At 35.8% G+C, this 26,213-nt stretch overlaps 1 protein-coding gene across 5 annotated transcripts in view; it reads right to left on the bottom strand.

Moving 5' to 3' along the window:
- DLC1 (DLC1 Rho GTPase activating protein) overlaps positions 1-26,213 on the bottom strand; it is a 245,931-nt gene that overhangs the window by 104,030 nt on the left and 115,688 nt on the right. For all 5 annotated transcript variants that reach the window (XM_063157210.1, XM_063157212.1, XM_063157211.1 and 2 more), the window contains exon 5: positions 21,987-22,020. In XM_063157210.1, the coding sequence (XP_063013280.1) occupies positions 21,987-22,020 (34 nt within the window). The remainder of the gene's footprint in view (positions 1-21,986; positions 22,021-26,213) is intronic.

Genomic DNA, 26,213 nt, shown 5'->3' with positions numbered 1-26,213 from the left:
AAGACCAGAATTTTCATAGGGAGCAATGACAGAGAAAGTAGGATCTGAATCTAAACTTTCAAATAGGTATTGGACAAAACATTAAATAAATTTCAAGATTTCACTAGTTAAGGCACTGCTGTAGAGTTTGTTAATGGTAACTTCTCCTTATGTCATTTTTTTGTGCAAATGTTCATTTATGTAGTTAAATTGGGGATCTATTTTTAAAGGTGCTTAACTTCCTTTGACTCTGGGTGTTTTGATTGAGGTATCCACCATGCTTTAACTCTGTCCTGGAGTTGTTTGTGGCATGCCTTCTTTGAGGTGCTTTATCTTGTGTATTCATATTAAAGCCAATGTTTTTGGGAAATGAATGAGACGATATGTTATTTTCCTGACATTGAGAAATTCTAAATACTTGATAGTAATTTGGTACAGCAATTTGCTTTTTTGTAGACAAATTCAATTTTCACCTTTCTGGAAGTTCATTTGTTGTAGCCATTGGCAAGCCTCTGAGAAATAATATTTCACAGTGATTCTGCAACCTTGGATGTTAGTGACCAACAGCTCAGAAGATATTTTCTCTCCAGAAGATATTTTTTCTCCTCAGCTGGGAAGTATTTGCAAACACAGCTGCAGGCTGCTGCCAGCTCTGCAAAATGAATGAGAGAACCTGTATCTCCCAGGCTTTTACTTTCTCCACCTTCACTTCACAGAAGGCTGGAAAAGGGTTGGTCCCTCATGAAATGTTAATACAGAATGAGAAAGTGTTGCTAGGGTCAAGAGGGAGATGGGTACACATTACTTGGTGGAGAGACAAGAACACAGGAAAAGAGACAAGGGGAAGAGAGTATCTGTCATCTACTGCAGTTTTAATTGTATGCTTACATTTGGGAGTTAAAATTCAGCCACTACATAGCTAGTGAGAACTTATCTTTGAGTTCTGCTCAGATGGAATTAAATAAACACAGTTTCAATCAATTTCCTTCTCTGCATTGAACATTTTTTTTTCAGAACATTAGCTGCAATTAGATTACTTTTTCTAAAAAATAAAAATTCAAAAAACAAATCCATTATTTTTCCAAGTGTTTAGTGCAATTTTGTAGGATGTCTTTCTTCTGGGGTTTCTTATTTGAACTGAAATCTTGCTGACGACAAGTTCTAATGCCTAGCCTTTAAAAGATAAAGAATCTAATATTTTGCTTTACCTTTTCTAAGTTTAATATATCACAGATGCAAGTTGAAGCTTTATGGGGACCATGTCAAATATAATTATCTGGAAGATTAAAGTAATCATCATCTCAACTGAAACATACATTCTGTTTTCCATAAGTCTTGTGAATACTGAATGTACACAACATACCATAAAAACTTACAAAGGAAATCTAAAACTCTAACTAAAGTTGTAATTAGATGCTAATGTTTCATATTTACTCCACAAAGTTAGCAACACTATTAAATGAGGTTTTAATAAGACACTCTGGTTTGCTATTCTGGGAACAGGATTTCTCCATATCTCTACTTAATTAATTTCACAGCTAATCATCAAAAATTGCTTCTGCATGAAATTTGCTGTTCTTGCTGTCATCTCTTTTCAGCCATGACATATCTGCCCTCTGGAGTCCCACTGCAGCACGTGGAAAATCTTCACTTAGAGTTCAGGTTATGACTCTTGTATTTGAAGGCTGGCTGTGGAAAAATAGTGAGCTTGGACTAGATGGTTGGGGGAAAGGAGGTTGACAGAATACAGCAGTATTTAGTCTGTCTTTTATGTCCTGAGACTAGTTACTGGCTAGCAAGTTCCCTTGAATTCTTTTAGTAAGTAATTTTATTGGTATATGTTTAGCAAACTGTAGACTTCACAGTCTCAAAAGCAAGGTGAAAATGTGAACCTTGTGTTTGTAGGGCTGGCAGCCCAATTTGTATTTTGCTGTATCTGACCTAATATTTTTCCATTGTCAAGTAATTTTGAAAATATACGTATATGGTGGCATCCCCATATGATGAAAATTATCTGCTCTGCTGTTCTTCAGTGTGAACATACTTTTGTCATTTCTTGTTAAAAAGATACCCAGTTGATGAAGTAGGTTACATAGGAGAGCCCAAAATTCTATTTACCTTCTGTAAACTTAAAGTTTTTAGAGATGTCATTACAATAGTGAGTTTATGCAGTTCTTAAATAAAATAAGAAATATGAGTCTTGTACTCAGGTTCGATGAAAGATATTAATGGCTCTGAAAGAATCCAAATTAGGCCTTGAAAAAATGTATTTAAAATAGCAGCTGCAACACATACATGGAAAAACTACTTACAGATCTTGATGTGCACTAGAATCAAGTAAGTACAAGTGTTTCTTTAAGTGCTTCATAGCAGAAGGGGGGAGGGAAGCAATGAAAGACCAGGTGAAATATAGGAGATGTTACTTCATATTTATGAGTAGATGATGTAGAAATTCCTTGGAAAAATGTGGTATTTAGAAGAAGGGAATAAAACATACCCAAAGAAGTTGAGGAAGAAAACAGACAAGAAAATGAGGCTTACACCTTAGATTGATAGGTTAAACTAATATTTTAAAGGCATATTTATTAAAAGTAAGGTATTGCCGTAATGGGGAAGGGATGATGTCAAATATTTGACTGAGAAGTGTGGTAAATATATGTAATTTCTTCTTTATTATTTCTGAAGTTTTTGTCATAATTTATTTATGCATCTATACTATAAAAAATAACTATTATTTACTTTCTCAGTATTTCCATAAAGAACAACCAGACATACTCTGTTTGGCACAAATGAAATGCTTCTCAAATGCAGCATGTAGTTTTAATCTCTCAAGTACCACAAAGACATAAACAACTTTTGAAAGAATTCAGATAACAGCAACAAAAATTATTAAGGAGCTAGAGAATTTCATTTACAAGAAAAGATGAAAACCTCTTCTGCTCAGCAAAATGACAGCTAATGATGCAAGGGAAGAGCAATGATAAGAGCCAACAAGTATTTAAAGCATGAGAGCATCAAGGAAATTGTGGATGTGTTTTAAAGTGGTACAAGGTTTCAAAACACTGACTTGGTACTGGGGAGAGTATTGTGTTTGTGTATGTTTTTCCTCCAAACTAAGGCTAATTAATCTGTGGAGCTTATGTACAGACAAAAACCAAAAAATCCCAAAAAACCAAAAAAATCACATGTATGGACAAAGGAAAAAATCCTGTGGAAATGTAAAACAGAATGACACATCTATCAGCTGTGGCGCAAGTCTTCAATGTAGTACATATTTCAACATAGGAGTCAAAAAGATAAAAATTGAAAAAATATGATTAAATATGACATATGAGCAGAATAAAATGTTAGGGGAAGTATATATCAGTACCACAGAACATACCTTCTTTAGAAAGAACATCTTCTGAAAGCAGGTTTGCTTTGCTCAGAAAGTTTGGTAGTTCCCTGGTAGCCTGCTACCCCTACCCTGTGAAAAAGGACCTGCTATTTACACATAAAATTTGTCAGATCAAAACTTTATTCAAGTTTAATTACAGCATCATTGGATTTTTTTTTTTCATGGTTTGAATCAGCTCAGCCCTGTTTGTTGATACGGCAACTTTCTGAAGGCATAAAGAATAAGTGTGTCTTTAGGAGATATTTGAAAGATATCCAGGAGATTTTTTTAAATGCCATTGGTGTTCTGTAGCACTTTATGCATAAGAACCAAAATAAGGAGAAACATTAAAATTTCTCAGAAGATACAACGAAATGATGGTATGTTTAGATGTAAAAACTTAGAGGTTGCTAAATTTTTTCAATCCGAACTTAGTACTCTTTATCAAGTACTAAAAAATTGCTTATGGAGGCATTAAATATTTCTTTACATTCAATGAAAACTTCCACAACAAGTTACAGAAGAAAATATGCTCTTGTACAACAAGCAAGTATACCCTTCTACTCTTCTTGATGTACTTTTCTTAAATGACTGATTATAGACTGTTTGAAATTTGAAGTAAGCAGCTGTCAGTGTACTGATAAAAATTTTGAGCTTGGATAACTACCTGTAAAAGTCAGGAATAAAACAAATATTCTTCAAAAGGTCAAGGCTTAAATCTAAACTGTGTATCAAAATGCATAAGGAAAACCAAAGGGACAACTAAAACCCAGGTTTTAATATAAGTCCTTCAATACTAAACTTTGAAAAGCTCTGTCCCTATCAAGTCATGATAGGTCTGAATGTCAATTAATATGACTAGATTCAGTTACTAATTAACCTAATTTCAACCTAATTCACCTGGTTATTTGATGCTGAAAACCTTCTCCTCTATGTAAAAACTGTAAAATTTCAGCATCTGGGCAACCAAATTACTAAAAAATAAACTCTAACACCTAGGATTAATATTGTATCATTTCAAGAAAGTTTTTAAATACATCCTTGACAGATATTGAAATTTATTTTAGATTAAAGATAAATTAGATTTTAGATTTTGGCCTTCAAAGTTTAAACACCTTTTATTAGTCGTCATCTAGAGGAATGATGCCATTTTTAAAGCTTATCATTGGAATAAGAACACTTCAAAAAAAGTGTTTTCACTCTAATTACAACTAAATACCTTCATATGTACATTGTCCATCTGGGCTCATGCATTTTGTACAATGTTTTCAGTAAAGTAGTACTGATCGTCAACCAAAACAAGGTGTCATAGTTACCTATGATGTATTAAATATATATAGCTCATCAAAATCCACTGCATATTTTCATCCTCAGTAGATATGGTTTTTCTCTCTAAGAGGCAATACATAGTTAATGTAAATATATCCAAAAGAAGTCTTCTCTATTTGACCAAGGAAGTTTAGATTGTATCAATTTTTTAAAACATTGTAATTTTTTCTAAAAATGCCTTGCTCACTTGTCAGATCTAACTTCATGCTAGTTGCAAAACATCATAATCTGTGAAAGTTAGATGTTTCTGTACCCTTTTATGGAAAAATGGACTACATCACATTGTTGTGCATGGTTTTTAAAGACGTGAATGAATCTGTGGAACTCAAAAAAGGTCATGAAAACCTTTGCAATTACTATATTTATTTTATCAATGACAGCCCCATGAAAGAGCTCTGAAAAAAATAAGAGGAGACTGGGTCTTAACTCCTAACATCTACCAAGCAAAGAAACTCAAAAAAGGCCAGGTAAGTGTGGGGCTGAAGCTTGAAACAAAGAACTGAACTATGCATTAACAGCAAGCACATGCTGACCTTAGGTCCACTCTGCTCCTCCTTGCCTGAGAACCAATGTGCTGGATTCCCGTTGGGCAAAAAATGCTGACTTATTCTGAAATTCAGTGTCTAGTGTTACTGTAAACACACACTGCTTTTACAGTTCCCAGCAGAGCACTCTCTGCACCAAGGTTACATGGTCTTTATGTGCCTGAAAGGTAATAAAAGATGTTAATGGTGGGGATTCTCTGAGGAATGGTAGCCCTTAGCAAAAAGAGGAAGGACAAGAGCATGGTAATATATCAACAGTCTATGTAAAGACATAGTGTGATTGTGAATGTGTGATATAATTTGTAAATGCCAAAGGATTGACAGAAAAATGAGTTCAGCTAGAGCAGATTAGGCGACCAATGCCATGGGCACATTACAGGCTGGAGAGTCACAGAAGGCAGTGGAACAGAGGCAAGTCACATGTACCAGGAGTCCAGATGAGGATGTCTGTGCAGTTCATAGAGGCAGGCACAGCAAACACGAGGCTAGAAGGGGAGATGTTTAGTCTGCAAAAGACAGTCTGTAACAGTCTCAAATTTCTGAAGGAACTCCAAAGTTTCTGTTAAGTAACAGAGGCTGCTGTAGTATCATCTGAATGGCTGTGTAGACACATAGTCCTAATTCTTGGTCAGTTAGAATTGGATATTTTAGTATTTAAATACATTTTCTACACCAAATTCTCTAAGTCTTGTGCAGCCTCTTTAGGGCACTCATTTCCCATGACACTAGCAGCAGAAGGCTGCTACAAGAAATATTTAATTCTTCAAAGTCTTTTTGCCTGTGTCTCTTATTGCACCAAACTGTCCTCTTATATGGTACTGGGGCAAATGTTTGCACAGCTTGCTGAAAGTCAGCTCATTAAAACAACATAGGGTAAAAAATAGACCTAATATGAATCATTTCAATGATCCAGTTTACAGCAAATGGTTGAATTCCTGAACTTTGAAGGCAGTGAAATAAAGTTGGGGATGCAACACTGTGACTCACCTTCAAAACAAAGCTCTCTTTCAGGCAGTTACAACTTTCAATCTGTTTGTGCTAAGGTGAATCACAGTCTGGCCCACTGAACACATGAAGAGGGATATATATATTTTGCAAACATAGCAGATTCATGCATAATGAAACCCAGGAATTATTGCTTGAACTGTAAGCCAGACTATAAATTCCATTTAGAAACTGACAGCATGCAGTTGAACACAAATCCACATTGAGATATTAGCTAAACAATTAGGACAACTTTTAGGTATGCCTATCTCAACATTTCAGGTAGATAGACTTCCTAGTGGTGACTGAACATACTACAGCTGACTGCTGTTACACCAAGAGATGAAAAATGAAGTATAGACACTGCAAGAATGTGGAGAAAAGTATTCGACTCCCCTTGAAGAGCTGCATGTTCTCCAACTGGTGAGCTATTCCATATGAAATATGAGATAATTAAGTGTGCTCACCTGGTTGCATGTTGAACGAACACTCCAAAAGAACCATAAAAAAATGCATACAGGAAAGGTAGACGAGGGACACAGGACATACACTTTATGAGAATCAGTAGACTATTGGCTGCTATATATGCTAACAGAGGAATGTGCTTGTGAGCCTTTGTAGGTGCTACTGAATGAGGAAGTTTCATTCCAGGCTCTGGTTCAGACTCTAAGTATGCTTTCTGGTCAGCCCTTGCTGGGTGGAGAGTTTCTGACAAATACCCCCAGGGGAACTAGATTTCTTTCCTAGCTCTGAAGAAAAGGCTTGAAGGAATGGAAACTTATCAAAGAGAAACTATGAATGAAATGAATTGTTGAATAGGTGTCAAGAAAACTTTAGCAGTAGATGGTAGAGACAAACTTACTTTGACAGTTTATCATAGACTGAGTAATTGCTTTCTGATGATTGTGCTAGTGAATATGAAAATGCTCTGAAAAATGAGCTGGAAAAACTCCCCTATTCAAGTGACACAACATGACCTACAGTAAGATCCTAAGCTATTCAAGATGACTGGAGTTAAGCCAGAAGTATATATCACAAAAGTAAGGAAAGTGATTCAAGAAAAAGAATGCTGGGTTTGTTATTTTTGTTTCTGCTAGCAAAAAAGAATATTATTTAAAAATACTGGACATGCTATGAAAAACTGGTTGGTTCAGGTAAAAACTTTAGCTAGCCTAGAAGAATTAACTGTCCCTTAGAATGAAGATGTGAGCTCACAGTCAGAGGTCTGGCAAGCATGTTGGGGTCAGCTTTGGAACTGGAGGCTGGAAACAGCACAGACTTTCCTTGGGAAAATCCATCAGGAGATGTTTGGGGCAAGACAGTGAAGGCAGAATGGCTTGGAGAGGAGCATAGAGTTGAAGGGCCTGTGAACAGGAGTCCAGCTCAATCCAGATTGTGGGAATTGGGAACAAAGCCCCTATTTTTTATGAAATGCACTTGGGTGTTAAATCTAAAAAGTCCCAAAATGTCCAGAATAAATTAGAAGGGTGCATAGGAAATGTAATCAAGTCTCAATAAAAATGAATCAGTGACCTATAAGGTTTAGCACATTCCTTCATGAATTAATACTGCTCTCAAAATGAAGCACTGCAGCCTAAGCCACAGAGTAATGTCTATCCCTTCACATCTAACCCTGAAAGGACTCACGCTGCTAGGAAAGAAGAAATACTGTATTGCATTTTCAAAATCAGGTAAAGATAATTGGATATTACAGAAATGATGCTAGTTTAATCATAATGGTATACCCTTTTTCAAATGTAACTGAAGAGCAGAAATATGCCTCTTAGATTTTCTTACCATAATCTACTTGGATGCTCCTCAGAAATAAACCTTAATATAAATTTTGGCAGCTTTTAAATGTCACTTTGGTCTTAAGTGCTCCTCTGAAGTTATTTTATCCCTCGGTGACAGTTATAGAGGGTCAGCTGATGGTTTCTGTGTTAACACAGGGATATTTCTAATGTCTGGGAATATGAATTAACTTTTTCTTGATCAAGGTAACTTGCTCCAAAATTTTTACTCTTTAGAGCATAAACCAGAGAACACAGCACACTTTCCTTGTTTCTTTAAGGACTGTTCTATGAATGGATGAGTGTCTAATTGCTGCAAGCTCAGGAAAGTAATATGCTTTTGAGTTCACTTGACAGTCATTTGACTGAATCAGTGAAATCTTCTGCTTCTTATCAGTGAGATCTGCCATTCAAGGGTCCATTAGAAATAAAAGCAAATTCCATCCTGACTCCTGCTGTGTGAGGCCATTGGTAAGGCAATGCTTCCTCAATGTTGATAGGGTCAGGATGTTAAAAGTAGGGTGGTTTGCTACTGAATTAATGTGGAGCCCTGTGCCTGAGCTTCTTTATTCTCCATCACACACATGAAAGGCTTTCTCAAGTTTCATCAATTTGTTGTTAGGTTGCTGATCTCATTCAGGCAGATAACAATTTGCATGCAAGGTATAATTATGGCTACAGTGACTTCCACTTACCCCTTCCAATAACTCAGCATGGTTTGGGAGTGACAGATGAGTATCCAGGGCTAAGCACAGCTCAGCATGACTCTGCCCATTGCACAGGTTTGTGCACAGGAGTGTTGGAGCAGCAAGCTCGGGTACAAAAAGCTGCTCTACAGGGAGCATAATCTGTGACAGCTGGTAGTGCCTACCAGCTCACTGTCAGCCACACCTTTCTTTACAGTTATGCCAGGGATTACCTTGCCCTGCCATTTAGGCAAGCAGCTGAAAATCATTTGTGCCCCACTTTCCAGGTACTTGTAACAGAGCAGCAGTGTAGCTAGTTTTCACTGGTTTTTCTTTTTTTTCCCTCCTGAACGAGTAACTGTTGCATGACAGGTAAACAATTAAAAGGCAAAAGTGCAGTTATCAGATCCAGTTATCTATAACAAACAAAAAAAATTAATTTATCAAATCTGCTTTGCAGCAGAAGTTCAAACGTAAAATCTTGAAGGCAGTTTTTCAGAAGGAGGGAAAGTGGAGAGCAGAGGTAGGTGAAATCAGTGGTTCAAGTTCTTACGCTAGAATCTCACTGAGGTGTATTTTCCATGAATTACAACAGGCTAAAGATATTTCCACTGAGAGGAGGATTTGCTCCTAAATTTTTATTTGAATCCTCTTAGAAAGGACTAAACCTGGGGAAGTCTGGGGTAGACAAAGGATGTCAGAATGAATTAATCTCTTTGAGCTTTTTGATCAAGATGACTCAATGACAGTTAGTGTGGATCTCCTACCACTACTGGTTTCAAACACGCCCTGGATCTTCTTATCTTCCAAGCATTCATGGGTCTTCTCTAGAAAACTACTGGATGTCTTGGGCCAAAACTCAAGCAGGAAGAATAATTAAAGAACTGGGACCACTCTGTGTTGGTACTTGAGTCCTTCTCTTATTTAATTTGTTTTTTCAGATGCTGCTGTGTGACTGTGTTCTTGAAACAGGTGCCCTTTAAACCTTAGTGACTGGATGTGTGCACTTCAAATTATTTTGATATTTAGCCCATACCTTCTTCCGACAATGAAAAAAAAACCTTTGTGACTCAGCCCACAGCTCCTTTAAGAGAGAAAAAAATCCCAAATTTGGAAGTACTTTGGTTATGCTGCTTGGTTTCTGTCATATTTCTAAATCTATCTCCTGGATTTCTAAGTAGAGAGGCAAAGAGTACTCACAAGCAATTGTGTAGCACTATACAGGAAAAAACCAGAAGGGAATACAGGAGGCAGTTATTTTCTGGTTGCCTGCTCTGTGCGCATTTGGCTGGTACTTAATTCAGATTTTCAGCAGCGCTGCTTGTGATTGGTTAATGCAAATAGAGGATTTTGGTGCTGGAGTGTGTCTAAACTTACTTCTATTTGTTCAAACCAGCTAGAAGTTTACAATTAAAAATCATACCTCTCTGTTATCTTTGACAATTACAATTTTTGATCTCACTTCAATCTATTAAAATAACTGTCCATACTGCAGCATGCTACAAAGATATGTTGTCTTTTTATTTTTTTTTTTCAGTTGCTTTAGTTTTGAGGATTGATTTTGCTTTGTTTAGGGAAACAGGTAAGGAAGCTTAAATAACATATCTCAGGAAATGAAATGGTCACTATATCTTTAAGGGAATTGGAATGCTCTTCCATTGGAATTGGAATGCTCCTAAGAGAGAGGTTTAAGTTAGAGTCATGGGAACTGGTGAACAAAGCACCAAAAAGCATGAAACCCCAACACAGATGAAGCAAAGATTTTCCAGATGTGGAATTTTTTCTATGGATCAGTAGAGTTAGCTTAACTTACTTAAGCTATAATGATTATTTTGAGAAAAAAGAACCAAAACATGGCTCATTTCTTATCTCTCAGTCTTTTAATAGAAATAAATGCAATTTACTTTGCTGAAGATTTTTATCTAGATTTGCTTTATGAAAAGACATCTGTTTCTTATTCACCTTAGTTTGTCTAATGTGGTGTACATTGCCTCTCTGGAAATGCCTTTGAAATGTGTTGCAAAAGTTAATATATATAGCAGCTTCTTAGATTGGATACTTCATTGGTTAGTTTTCCAAAGTCCATTTCCTCATTAAAGACAAAACGATGCCAAGTTTTGATGACAACTGTAATATATATGTCTTTACAGTTTTTAGTATGCTCTTTGGTTATGTTTGTGTTTTTATATTCTTACGACTCATATTTTTCTCTTTGCTATTTACTAAGCTGAAGAATTGCATTGACTTACTTTATTCTGATCATTGGTTGGTTTTCTGCTAACTTTAAGATCCGTCTAGCTTTTGATAGAAAGTGTCCTAACATGTAGATGACTTTTGCTGTTGCTGCAAAATAGTTATAAGTTATATATAACTTAGAGTTATATATAACTATAATTTATATAGTATTCTTAATTTGATGATGGATAATCAATACTGTTTCCTGGAGGAAAACCATGCCTCTTACAAAACAAAGAAACATCCATGCAATAAAAGTGTACTCAATGTACATATTAGGACTGAATATTCAGTATACTTTTACTACAATATACCAGTTTTGACTCATTAAAATCAAACTCAATACTTAGAGAATGTATTGCGTTACTAATTTGGCATTCTAGGTGAGTTTTGGTTTGGTATATAGAGGGTTATGATTTGACTACATCCTGCAAAAGTCATTGGCAAGAACTTTTATTAATTTTATTGAAGAAAGGGTTATATGAATTAATTTCTCTGTTATTAGTTTGTTTAGTCTTTTTTTAAAGCTGTGTACAGCTTTAGCATCTGCAATCTACTGAGGTGAGGAGTTCCACAGCTCAGTTCTAGATTGCCTCCCCCTGTTTGTTTTGAATCTGCCACCTCTGTTTGATGTCCTCTCATTCTTTTACAGGAAGAGACAAGCAATTGCACATAAATTCAAATGTTTATTGACACAGAGTGATAAAACATGGACATCTATTGTACTGGGAGACAAAAAAAAGATGAGGTGCAAAAACTAACTGTTGAAAGGAACAGCAGGTATTAAATCTGTGACTGAAAAAAGCCAGTCCTGCTTCCAAGCTCGGAGAAGAAAATCCTACTCTAACTAGCTTGCCAGGAACAGTCTTCTACATCATCCATAGTTATTGTCTGATCCTGCAAAAGCTCATTGAATGGCTGCTAAAAGACATTTTCCTACAAATGCTGGGGTGGATCCATGGTTTAAAACACAGGGCCAGACTGAAGTCCTAAGGGCATTCTGTAAAAAAAGGACTAGTCTGAGATCTTCTAAAAGGGGAAAAGAAAGAAATTTTAAGAAAACTATATAGCTTTAATTTTCCAGTCACAAATTCACTGACAATGATGAATTTATAGCTGATAAAATTGATTAACCTGATACACATGCTAAAGTTGTACCAGACCAGGTACATGGGTTACAAATGCGGAGCAGACATTTGCTGAAAGCACTGACACAAAAAATGTTATCCCACTCACAGACTTAGTATGAGATATACCAACAAAATAAAGCCTTGGCATTCTCTGAGCATTCTGTAGTTCCATCCCTGTTTTCAGAGCCTCCTATGGTAACTACATGAGAAAAATATTTCTGGTGTATTGATGGATTGTTCTATAAACAGTTAACCAATTGATAGATGAATTCTTGACTAAAATCTCAGTTTTTCTTTTCCTTCGTGCAATATGAAAACACGATCCAGGAAAACTGTAAATTAGACACCTGCCTAGAAGATGTTATGCCTCATTTAATTCTTTTCCTTGCCTTTTAACAGATATTTCAACTGCTCTTTAATTTCAAGCCTGTATTTTGATATATATTAAAATCCATGGTTACTTTCTTCTTTGCCTTTCAATTCCGCTCACAGGCAGCTACTAAGATATGGTATACCTGGCTAACACTCTGAAACTGGTTACCAAATATTTCCTTTCTTTTAGGCCAATATACAGCAGCAGCTGCAACTCAAACCAGAATTGGCTGGGATTTAAAGGAATGACCTAACAATTGATTTAAAGAGAATATTCACATAGATAAACTTTCAGAGAAATAATTTTAGACTGGGATTTAGCAAATTTCAACTTCCAAGATTAGTCCAAAGTCATGTGACTAGAATGATCATCTGCAGGAATAACTCCTTGTAGATTTATAGTTTAGAAACCATTTGGCAATTTTCTCTATCAATAAACTTTTTTTTAAATAATTCTTTATTTGTAATACTTATAAGTTAAGCAACCATTGCAAGTAGTTATCTGATTATTTCCTAAAAAGTCATGAAGGAAATTCACTAACAGTCAAAATTAACACAGAGGTAGACTGACAGAGGTAATAAAGCATGAGGCAAGTGACTGACTTTGCATATAAGAATTGTACACTGGTGCATTTTAAAGACCATGGGCATCTATCACATATTGGAGGATCAGCATTTGATTCAATTGCCATTTCCTGATAAGTGCAAAAGCAATCTAATTTTACAAGAGTGTTTGGAGAGAAGATTTGAGAAAATTGTTAAACTTGATGACTAGCTATCACAAGCTATTTAAAATCTTCAGGATGATGAAAAGCAATTTTTGTCAGTGTAGTTGGTATCTTTCAGTTTATAGATAATAAAAGGTCTAGAGGTCCAGCTGCTCAGGCTGAACACCCTATGGGCAGAAGCCACAATTCTCTCAAACATGACTTGCTATAGCAGAAGACATCCAGAGCACAGGTTGACATTTCCATCAAGGAAAAAAGAAACCCCTGTCTGAGGCACCTGTGACACTGCAGTTACATCCAGACCTATCATTGTCCTGCCAAGGATGGTTCTGCATCAGGAAGTCACTTTGCCTCCAGGTGTGCCTTGTCCAAAGTGTGCTTTTGGGTGTCTGTCACCTGAGTGTTCAGCACCTCCTTAGAGAAATGTATATAATCATGTCACAGAATCATAGAGAAATAATCATGCCTTCTCATCAGACATCAAAGGCCTCTCTCTTTTCCCTAAGACTTTTTGAATAACGGTTTTTTATTCTAGTAAATGTAAGTACCTCAAGTGTATAAGGAACAAAAAACAAGCTCATGTTCCAGTGGTTTGGAACTGAAACCATTTCTTACCCTTATTTTTTATCAGACAAAAAAGAGGTTATCTTGTAACAATTAATTTTAAGTACTCTAAGCTCTTCATATTAAACATGGTTTAAAATAGTTCAACTTTTATTTTTTTGTTCATCTTCAACAACTCTGAAACAGTTCAGCAGTTCAAGTCCTACTTTCAAATATGAACACAGGAGCATAATATATTCCAGATGTTTTGAATGTTGTCTAGGAATCCAAAGAAGCAAAGAAGAACATCTTACATTTTTGCAGAAATGATTAGGTATCATTATTTTGTGCCACTGCCCAGAAGTAACCTTGACAAGAAATTGATGCAAAATTAGCAGCTTGTTTTTCATATTCAGGTACCTAAATATAACTATTAAAATTTAGTCAAAAGTTAATTTTAAAATCTGGCTGTTGGCACCTCAGCTATTCAGAAACTGCCTCTATTTCTGGACACTGAAAAAGAAAGACCATCACCTGATTTCCAAATCAACAGTCACATAATTACTTTAGAAACCACAACCTAATGACTGCATGTCGGTATTAATTAGGACCAAGTGAACTAGTTTATAGTTCATTTGAATCAACACATGTCTTTGCCATGAACTCAGTCTGAAGAAAATTAGCCTAGAAATAACTTGATTAATTTGTTATCAGCATTCTCTGTTACACTTTTTATAGCCAAAAAAGGGAAGAAAGAACAACTTTATCATGTTTGATTTAAAAGCTATTTTTGGTCAGGGACTATCTCTTTTAGAATGTTTCTGATGTCCAAGTCAAAAAGAGACTACAACGTGGCTTGGGTAATATAAATGCTACCAAGTCACTGTACCTGATACATAACTTTGTACTGAGAAGCCACTTGATTAAAATTAATTATATGACACTAGCCAGAATATACTGAGTACCGGTTTACAATCTGTTTGATGGTGTTCTAAAATCTGAACATATAATTACTTATTATGTAACACAAAATTGAATTTGCTGCAAGTAACAAATTTGTGGGTCTCCTGCTCTATTTTCTGTTTTGACAACAAAGAACACAATGTCCACTATATTTTTCTTTTGTAAGTTGGGATTTTACAGTTTGTAAGGATGGATAAATAAATGATACAAACTGGCTGGAGAGCAGCTCTATGGAAAAGGCCCTGGGGTGCTGGCAGACAGTGAGTTTTGCATGAGCCAGCAGTGTGCCCTGGCAGTAAAACGAGCTGGGGATGGATGGATCAATAAAAGCATGGTCTGCAGGTGGAGGGAAGGGATTATCCCTCTCTATGCAGTGCTTGTGAGACCACACCTGTAACAGTGAGTCCAGTTTCAGGATCCTCCCAGCGCAAGAAGAACATTGGTAAAAGGGATGTGCAGGGGACAGCCACCAAGCGGGGCAGGGTCTGGATCACTCGGCCTGTGAGCTGAGCCTGCAGGACTTGTTCAGCCTGCAGAGATGGCTTCTGGGGTCCTACCAGCAGCTCCCCAGTAGGCAACAAGCAGATGGAGCTGGGCTCTTCATATTGTGCATGTGAGGATGACAATAGAGGAGACAAGAGCTGAAGGCAGAAAGGATCAGGTTGGACATCAGGAAAATGTCTCCTCTGTGAAGACAAGACAGCAGAGGAGCACATAGCCTACAGAGGTTGCAGAGGCTCTCTTCTTGGAAATTTTCAGAACTGGACTGGTCTAAGACTTGAGTAATCTAGTCTGAACTCAGGCCTGGCCTGTTTGAACACACAGTTGGAGAAAGAACGTCCAAAGAGAGTTATTCTTTGTTTAATTGTGCTTCACTAATAGGTGATGAAATCTGTTCTTACAATATATAAATCTGTGATTAAATATTATTAATATCAAATATCTTTAAAATAATGCTATTTCTTGGAGTTTTTTATAGTCACATAATTTCTGTGATAAAAACTTCTTGTATTAAATAGGGAAGCGCATGTTGCCTTAGAAACACATTGGATTGAAAGGTTTAGCATGATGGCTGGGAGCAGTAATCATTCAGCTGGTATTATATAAAGTTTTGTTCCTATCAGGGAACTATCTTGATTTGAATAAGGTAATTTTGTTACTTAAGAAAATACATTAAACTGGCAGAGAAATCAAGATTTGATTGCTCACCACAGGAATATAAGATACTTGAGCGCAGCCTGTCTCCTCTAAAATGAAAAAGGACATATGAATATTTATCAAAAAAATATTTAAAGTTATTTCCACAAGTAACAAAATCATCAAAGAGCCTAGAAAGCTATTATAACTAAAAATACCCTTAAGAATATGATAAAGTGTATGTATGTATAATACAATGTAAAAATAATGGCCTAGCCTGAAATAATTCAGTTAAGCTTCTTTTTCTAAGCATTTAAAGATGTAAGTAAATTATATTATATTAAAGATTTGAAAAAATTTAACTCCTTTGAAGATAACAACAGCATATTTTGACTTAAGAAGCTCTTCCAAAAAATGTAAATGCAGGTCCATACTAATGGCCCATACTTTCTCCACAAAGCAGGTGGGAAAAGAAAATAGAAGCTTACTAAGAAATTTTACGCACAACAGGTTCTGCTAGTTCCCAGATACTGCAGATGTACTTAATCACTATAAAATATTTAATGGAAATAGTTTTAGCCTTCCATAAAACACCTGTTTTCCTGTCCAGGCTGGTACCTGAACTTTTGTGTCCATCTCCAATGGTACACAGCCTTCTTATCACTGGCTCCCTCAGAGCGCATTCACACTACCCAGCCCTAACCTGCAGTCTTTAAGACTAGCAAAAGTGAGAAACAACTATGAGGAGTTTTAGGCATAATCCTGCTTCTAGTGCATTTAGCATGGTTTAAAGGGGACTTTTATATGAAAGCTGCAGTCCTAGGACCTCCTGGTTCCTCCAAAACATAAAGAAAATTGCAACAGCACCTTTGGCTTCACACAGTGCTATGTGGATTTTAAAGTTTGTATGTTTATGTCCACATGCCAGTGAATATGGTATGACTTTTAAAAGTGAAGTAATTTATTCAGAAGAACAACTACACTTGTGTGTGGTTAATAAACCACTAAAAAAAATACCAAAAATCCTGACATGAGCTATTTTACTGCATTTAGAAAAAAATAAAGAAAACCAAAGAACCAAAAATTGTTAGGAATCTTAACACAAAAGGTCAGCTTTCAGGATCTCTTGGCATCATCATTTTTTTCTAATAATAAAATGAATAGCAATGGAATAAAACTGTATCTATTAACATCTATTAGTGTTTGGCAGCTATCCATGCATTTTCTAGCAGAGCTTCTAGAACTGTTTTTCAGTATGACAAATTGAAGTATGAGTGCTCCCCTGACATTGTTATTTAGAAAACAAACATCAAATTTTATAACTGTTGCAACATTGACAATAAAAAAGGATTACCTAACTAAAAGCTAGTACTTCATACTAAGGTCTCACAAAAACCCTACTAAGACTGTTCTTCTAAAACCAGATAAAACAATTGCTAAATGGAACAATTAATAATTCATTTTGCCTAGTTTATTTTACAATACTGGCTAGAGTTATTGTAAGGCAGCCAGAAAACTAGTAACTGTGCCAATTACCTTGTATTTCTCTCCAGTTTATTTGGAAATTAATATCTTGTAGCCAAATTGAATTTTGTAATGTTTGCTCTAGGTTCAAAACAGTTTATTATATGCATGAGCTCTTAATGACTTTATGAAAACAGAGCATCTAGTGAATACTGCTCAGAGAAAGAATTGCTTTCTCTGGATCTAGAATAAGTTTGTAAAATCTAGTGAAGATTTCTTTTTTTTCCCTTTTGATTAGAGCTGCAGTTAAATGAAATGGAATGAAAAGCCCTCTACCTAATGAGTCAGGCATTTGGTCTTTTATGTGCCTGGTTGCATGATAGTGAACCCATCGTACTGGATTTTCCAGGTCCTCCTGCTGTGAGTCCTCACAGACAGCCGACCCACCTTGTCATCACTCCATCACCTCCTGCTCTGCAGCTCATCTCACCATGGGGCTGTGCACCAAGTGTCCTCTGCTGCCTGACACTGACAGTAAGAGCCTGGGAGAGGAAAAACCCTCTCATTAAGGCCTCTTTAATCACCTCTGTATTATCTTCCTTCTGAATCAAAAGACAACCAAGAAAATTAACACCAAAGGAGAATAGAACCTGTACTTCATTAAATACTGTCTTTGCCAGAAATCTAGAATAGATGCAAGAAAAAAAAAAAAAGAAAGATTTGTTCACTGCTAGGCCCATATTTTAATACTGACACTGGGGAGCTTTCAAGAACTGTATGCTGGCGAGAGATCCACTGATGCTGCTATTTTTTACTGTGCTTCATGTTTTATCCTCTTGTTGTCTTGCTGATTTTCAAAACACAGTGTGAAATGGGCTATCAGATCTGTTGTACTACATATCATGGTCTGACACTTTTATTTGTGCTGAAGTAGATCTCTCTAACTTGATAGTTAGAGAGAATACTGAGATTTACCCAAAAAGGCTGTGCACTTTTCCCACAGTATATTTTTAAAGCACAAGGGAATATTTTGATAGTGTCATGAAAACTCAAAAGCATGTTCAATTCCTATTCTCACTTAAAAGAACTTATATATTATAATGCTGAACATTATGGACCAATGGTGTTAATATTTACTTAAAATTTGTTTAGGGCTAGACTAAACCTTCTACCCTGTTTATTGATAGCACATAGTTTCCATAACCTCAAGAGAAATAAGCTGTGCTCGACTGTGACCAGATGTGGATATTTGCTCTGCCTCTCCCACTGGCTCTGTTGTAGCAATGTTTCTAAGCCACAGTGTTCACTATTCCCTACAAATATTTGAGGATAAATTGGGAAAGCATGAAGCAGGTACACAAAGAGACTTAGGCAATATTCTAATATTGGCTTAAAGTCATTCCACCTTTGTTTTGGGAACACTACTCCAGAAACAGAAGCCCTGAGTTGGGAAGCTCACAGTGGATTCATTGTACTGAATATTGGTATGTGTGTCAGAGCCGTCTCGAGCCTGCAGTGAGAGGAGAGTTAACTGATACCATTCATGAAGTCTCATATGTGAATCACATCAGTAAAACAGATGCTGATATACAGCCATGTGAACCAAAGGTTCAGATGCTGATTATTTTTAGACTATAAATGGAGTCAACACTACAAACTGACACATTATTGACAGGTGTGCTAAACTCTCCATCCTTCAAATATCTTCACAGTTTTTGTACAGAATTGGAGAACATAAATCACAACAGTCAGCAAGGTGAGCAAAGGCATGCAAATATGTAATTTACTCAAAAGGAAAACAGATGAATCTGAAAAAATTGTGTTTTGAATTTGGTTTCTGGCTTGCATTCTTAATGTAGGCGCCAACATTACTTGTCCTGAGTCATCTCTTGGCTTGAACCACCATTTTCTCTGACTGTGCATACTGCTTGATCTTAACTTCTACCTCAAAATATTATTTTGAAAGATTTATTTTTTCAACATTGCCAGAAATGTCAACAATATTGAGACTTCTTAAAAATGCATTACTCAGAACTAGCTGATGCCACAGTACCTCATTTGCAATGCCCCAATTCACACAAGTGGCAGCAATTGGGCTGGTGTTTAGGCATGACCACTGTTCTGCTCAATATACTGATCATTTATAGATTTTTGCCAAAGGCACTTTGCAATTGCGTGTTTTACGGCGCTTTCCACTATTAAAAAAAATTTGTTATGCAACTCTTGAGCTATTAATTGGCATAAGCAACAATGTTGTCAGATGTTTGGCTTTGCTCCAAACCTAAAAATGGTATGTGAGTGTTTTGGGTTTTTTGATAAGTACTCCATCTTATGGAGTTTGCGTTTGATGTCAAAACTTACTGCTTGTTGGAAAATATATAAGATTGAAAAAATATTTCATTTCAAGGATTAAAAAAATGCTATAAACATGATCAGTAATGTGTGAACTTCTAAGCTGCTTAAGCAGCTTAGTCCATTTAAGGATCTAAATGTTTGGTTGCCTATAGGAAAAACATTTGAAATATCAAGATGTCTGGAGTCTACAGAATAAAAAGTCTTGTTAAAACTGGGGTTTATTTCTGTATATATAAAATTTCTAAACCAGAAACATTGTAATAACAACCTTTCTACTTTCTTGTATTTCTTATTCCAGTCCCAGATGGAATCAAATATTAGTAAGTAGAAAAGAGGGACTTACAAGAGAATATTAGTTCAAATTCTCAAAATGAGAGAAGATGTTTCACTAGAAATTTTGAATGCATTTCTATCCAATTGTAATACAATGCCATCCAGTCTCTTTACCTGCAAAGTTATAAGCTCTGCCAGCAATAAAATAAACAACTTCTTTTTGTTCTGTAATATTTTGTGATACATTTTGGTTTGCTTGTGATAATATAAACTAGAAAACTTTCGATTGTTGGTATTTCCAAATAAATATCAAAATTAGCATTTCTTTTTGTCCTCTTACAGCAGACAAGAAAATACACTCTATTATTTTGAAGGCTTTCACACCTTAGGTATGTCTTTGTCATTCATGACTATAGGTAATGTTATTCTGGTGTATTGAAAGCAGCAATGATCAAACACTGTCAAATTACCTTGCGAAACATGGGACCTGACTGCCTGAATCAAGATCAAATTGCACTTAATTAAAATAACACTTCCTGCCCCTAGAACCAAGTGATTAGGCCTGATCTTAATAATCATCTCCCTCATGAATTCTCACTATTGCAAAATAACCCATCATAATCTCAGGATCTTCTGAGCTGTAGAGTTAAATTAAAGCCAAAACTGATTAAAAGGCAACCATATATTCATTCTCAGTTTAGCTTGTGCTCATATGCATGGAAATGTCAGCAAACTGACATCATATGGCATGAACTTCCACTTAATGTTTGTAAGATTAAATATAATACTGTACACAGAAAAATATAACACAGGAGTCTGACCAGAAAGAAGGAAAGGAGAGATAGCCTTATATGATTATGTACAGGTTATAAAGTCTATGTAATAAATACATTCATTTTATATTATTACCAACACTTACATCATAGGTAGTTTTGACACCAAAAGATGAAGCATAGATCTTTGAGTTTTATTTGAAAATAGCTACAAATGGTATGGCCAGTTATATATAACTATAATCAGTTTGTATGTTTTGACATAATTTACAACCTCAGAAAAAGAAACACCAAATAATGCTGCCTATGAAATCTATAAATAAAAATCTTAATAAACATGGGTCAGAGTTTGGGAATTATTTCTGAACATCGTTCAACATTCTGAGCTAAAGTAACATTCTGAGCAGACAGCTCCACAGCTTTTATAGTACTGACTGTTACTGTGGACTTTCTCTGAAACATTTTTTAACCTATTCTTCTACCCTAATAAGCAAAAGAGAAGAAACAATCTGAACCAGGGTAATGCAAGAAAACATCAACAATAAAAATCAGACATAAATCTGAATGCCATGTGGCATTTGGATATTCTGAGGTATTTTTCAAGCTATATTCAGAGTACAGTAACAAATTATCAATTAAATTAAAAGACAAGCAACCAACAGTGATTCTCAAGAGCAATAGTGCTGAGTTCCCCAGTGTTTATCACAAGAATTTGAGAGTGTCTAGCAGGCAATCAGTAATAGATTTCACACAGCAGCACCAAAGCACATAGTGTTCAGAGGGCACATATAACAGAAAAGAAAAGAAAAGCAGTTTTTCAATATTCTAGAAGTACTAAGCCAAAACAAATGTTATTATCTCCAGTGAAATACTCCAGGTAACTGAAATTTCTTGCCATATATAAAGATAGACAGTAAAGTTTACACCAAATCAAAAGTCAAATTCAACTGACTCGAGAAAACCCATTTGCATCCGTGTTGGTTAATTGAGACATCTAATAAATTGTAATACATGTTAACACCAAATAACAAGTTACTAACTACAGGAATACTGATGTGTAAGGAGGAGCTGCAATTCAACTTTGTAAGACAGTTTCAAACATCCTCATAAATATGACACAGAAAACTGGACTGCATTTTAGAAAGAGAAATTACCCTAGTCAGGAAACAACAGATAGCCTTTACATAGACACTGGTCAAATCTGCAATCCTATATGTTTGAAAGCCCCCAGTTGAAGCCTGTCTTTTATCACTTAGTTAAGCAACAGGGTATTCCAAAAACAAATACAACAAGGAAATGAGAAAATGAGTAAATATTTACTCACCAGCCTTCTCCTTCTCTGAAATAACTGGCATAGCCTGAAAGAAAAAAAAATACCACTATTAAAAAATATTAGGGACTATTTAGGGGATACCAAATTAGGGAAACATTATGAAATCTTGAGGTAAATGTTGTGAGTGTCTAGAAGATCTGGAAAAACTGCAGTCTCACCGTTAAGCACTCTGGAGAGAAACATACAGCTCCCATTTGAGTGTCTTACAATCTATTGTAAAAGTAATTACCAGTAGAAAGGACTAGTAGAGAAGGGAGGAGATGGAGTTAATAAGATACTATGATTACATTTTGAAATAATCATCCTAAGAACACACAATCACAAAATTTCACTGGGAAATTACTTCATAATTTTGAGAGAGGAAGACAAAATCTGTGTGGCTGGGGATTATACAGAAATGCCAAATTTCTCTTTTGTAGGCTCAAATATGTGCTGCTCTATAATATAGCAATTTCTTACTTTTTGTGTAAATTTTCAGAGACAAGTAACAGAATTGTTTTCATATTGGCTGTAATTGTTTCTGGACTTGGGAAATTGTATGAGACTTCTTTTTTTGCAATGGATGCAAATTTTGTTTCATATTATAATTTTCTCTCAGTCTAATATAGAAGAACTTTCTGAGTGTATTTGCCCTAAAAAAAAAGAGATTATAGATTGAATGAACAGTAAAGTGAAAATTATATGCCAAAAGAAAGAATTTTAAAATGTGCATATAGGATAGAGGTTATAAAGGTTGGATGAGAAATTGGATTGGGTATACAATGTATGCAGATCTGCATACTGAGTTACTGAGTTAAGGTATCAATTTTACCTCCTTTCTACTTATGTTATCCTAGCCTTTATTCAGCAGATTTTCTTGCTGCAGATTCAAAGAAAAAGAAAAAGGGTAGATATGGACAGAAATAAAGCAACCAGCTTCAGATTTGCTATAGAATTTCTCAAAACAGACTTTGCAATTTTAATTTAATTTGATTTGTCTTGTTATATGCAATAGTGCTTCATAGAACTTTCTGGATCAAATTTCAACAAAATTTCTACTAGAACATGTCTTAGGTACTATACATTAATATATGGCTTTTGTGATTTTTTCTGTTTCACCTGTATTCTCTCTAGCTAAATGTGCATTGGTTGATTTTGACATTTAAAAATATTACACAACCAGACTAATATTATTCAAACCAAATATAGCCTTTTCCTGGAAAAGCATTTTCCTTGCATTTTACAAACATATTTGTTCAGAAAAAGAATGAGTAATGCAACAAAATCTGAGGAAACACAGACTGAGGAAAATTAACATGCCAAAGAAACAATAAAATCACAGAGTGAATCAAGGTCTTAGTTTCAAGAAAGAAAAAGTGGATAATACATAAATTTTTATAAAATGTTCATATAACTTTGAAAATGAGTATTTATTTTCTTCTCTTTTCCACACTTAAGTGGTTTCACTGGCTAAGATAAGTAAGAAAATCTGAGATTCACTATTCACATTAGTCCAAGAAGGAAATTTGTAAAGACAGAATTTTGTAAAGAGAAGGTGAGAAACAAGCAATTAAACAGGAAAAAAAACCCTCAGTGGCACAAGAAAGAAAGAGTGAACATTAGAGTGAATCACATGGGAGGGTCAGGACAAAAGGAGGAAAGATGGGAACAGGTTAACATCATGCTTCACTGTTGAGTTTTGTTAGCTACAAAAGGTATGATGGCTTCCTCTAAGAAAAGCTTAGAGAACACTGAGGTGGCTCAAGATGTGGCAACCAAGAGTGTCTGCACTGAAATCATAAGCTGTGTCATGGAAAAGAGATAACAATTTGATGGGGACAGCCTCTGGAAGCCCTAAATGCAAAGCCAAGAGGAACAGCTGAGGGGAAGCAGTTTCAGGACTCCATGGGGATATGATAATGACAAAGAGAAGAAGATAATTTTCTGCTGGCTTTATGATAAACTTGAATGGTCTTTGGTCATGTTTATAACTGCACTGTGAGTCCCTGGCAGTGCCTTTAGCCTGAATGAACTGTTGCTAAAATACTGTCATTGTCATTCACATCAATGTGTAGATTTTTCATATTGGCATATCAGATTTAGATATTGTTAATAATGCCGTTGGTCACATCAATTTATTTCCTGGAAATATACAGTATTTATAATTGATGATCATTAAAACCTGTTAATGTACAATGAAATATACATTTTAGTGAATTTGTTAAATGGCATTCTTAAATGTTGCTAGAGTTTAATTGCAGGAAATACATAAAATCATCAAGCCTCAGGACAGATGTGGAAGTCACAAAATTTCTGCTTCTGTTTAGTAGGATGAAGAAGCACTTTAAGTTCCAGAAAATTGAAAGGCAGAGTGAGGTAGATTGCTTTCAAATACCTGCTTTCTAGAGTGCAGTACTTCTCAATTAAGATGTAAAATGAGCTAAAATTTTCATCAGGACAGTCTTTTGCTGCTCAAATGCTGAAAGAAAGAAGCCTAAATAGACATAGCATCTCTTGAAAATTTAAAGTAAACCATGAGTAAATCTTGTTGAACAAGATCTCAGTCCTCTTATTGTTTAGTTTTTTGTTAATACAGCTACACATGCTGCTTACATGCTGCCCAGTGGGAAAACATGATTGTTACTTATGAGAAATGCTCTCATCTTCAGTACAGTTTTGAATTCACTGGAGACCTTCCAATGAGTTCCATATGTTCCAAATGAATTGCGTTCCCAGGAAGTGATTTAACATTTCTGGCAATAGAGCAATTAAACCGGATTTTCCTGCTTGACCAGATGGGTTCACTGTAACTTCACATTATTTCTCACTCTCCTCACAGAACTGAAGAACTGGACTAACAATTTCTGTATGATCAGATCACATGTGTTTTGGAAAAAAACAGACATATACCCTTCAAAGATTTAAATAAACATCTCCCAATCTCAGGCTTCTTTCTATGTTTCTAATAGTATGCATTCTTAGCAGCACCAAGAAAGAAAAGCAAACAAAAAGGAGAGAAAAAGAGGAGAAAACTAGCTGAAATATATTCAGCTTTTTCTTCCAAATTAGAGGATGGGATTTTTAAGTTATGAAAATCTTGAAATGTTATGTGAAATTTCTGTGTGCATCCTTGCTGTATTGCAACTGTGCCACTGAAAATGTACTGTGTGTGTAAATGTGACTGTAAAATGTATGTAAAATGCTATAGAACTATAGAATTATGGAATTATAGAATTATCAAATTGTTTGGGCGGCTAGCAGGGACATTTAGAGGTTACCCCTCTACAATGAGCAGGGACATCTTGAACTAGCTCAGGTTGCTCAGAGCATAGTCCAACCTGACCTTTAATGTTTCCAGGGATAGGGCATCTACCACCTCTCTGGGCAACCTGCTCCAGCATTTCACCATCCTAATTCTAAAAATATTCTTCCTCATATCTAATTTAAATCCACCCTCTTTTCAATACCGTCGCCTGCCAAAAATTGTGCCCTCTTTCCTATAAACCTTATCTTTCTTTCCTTATCTTTCCTAATCTTTCTTATAAGCCCCCTTTAGGTACTTGAGGCCACAATGAGGCCTTCTCTTCTCCATGCTGACCAATCTCAGCCTTTCCTCATCCTTTGCTCACAAGAGAGGTACTCCAGCCCTCTCACCATCATCATGGCCTGGTCTGGGCTCCAGCAGGTCCATGTGCTTTCCGTGCTGGGGACCACAGGGCTGGACACAGTGCTCCAGGTGGGGTCTCACCAGAGCAGAGGGGCAGAATCCCCTCCCTCCCCTGCTGCCCTCGGCGCTCTGGAAGCAGCCAGGACACCTTTGGCTCTCTGGGCTGTGAGTGCCCATGGCTGGGTCATGTCTCACAGCATCCCCAAGCCCTTCTTGGAAGACTGCTCTTGATATGTCCATTCCCCAGACAGAGAATTCTATTTCAGTGAGCAAGATGTGGTTTGTAGCTGAAAACTGATGTCAAAAATGTTTAGACAGAAAAAAAAATTAAGCATCATTCAGTTTATCATTAAACAGAGTATGTTCTGGATTAATAGAATTTTAATTTTATTTTATTCAGAAGGTATGTGCCAATTTTTAAAATTTGAATAAGTAGCAATTAAAAATTAACTGGGCTGTTTTACAAAAGAAAAAATTCCATGATCATCAGATGGTTTGGAATTGGGAAATACTGCAGTCCATAAGCAGATTTTTTCTCAGTAATATATCCCCATTACACCAAAACACTGAAT

Source organism: Melospiza melodia, chromosome 5 (assembly GCF_035770615.1).
Source record: "Melospiza melodia melodia isolate bMelMel2 chromosome 5, bMelMel2.pri, whole genome shotgun sequence".
Lineage (NCBI taxonomy): Eukaryota > Metazoa > Chordata > Aves > Passeriformes > Passerellidae > Melospiza > Melospiza melodia.
The sequence above is the reverse complement of the archived record's forward strand: the minus strand, read 5'-3'. Positions and strand labels throughout refer to the sequence as shown.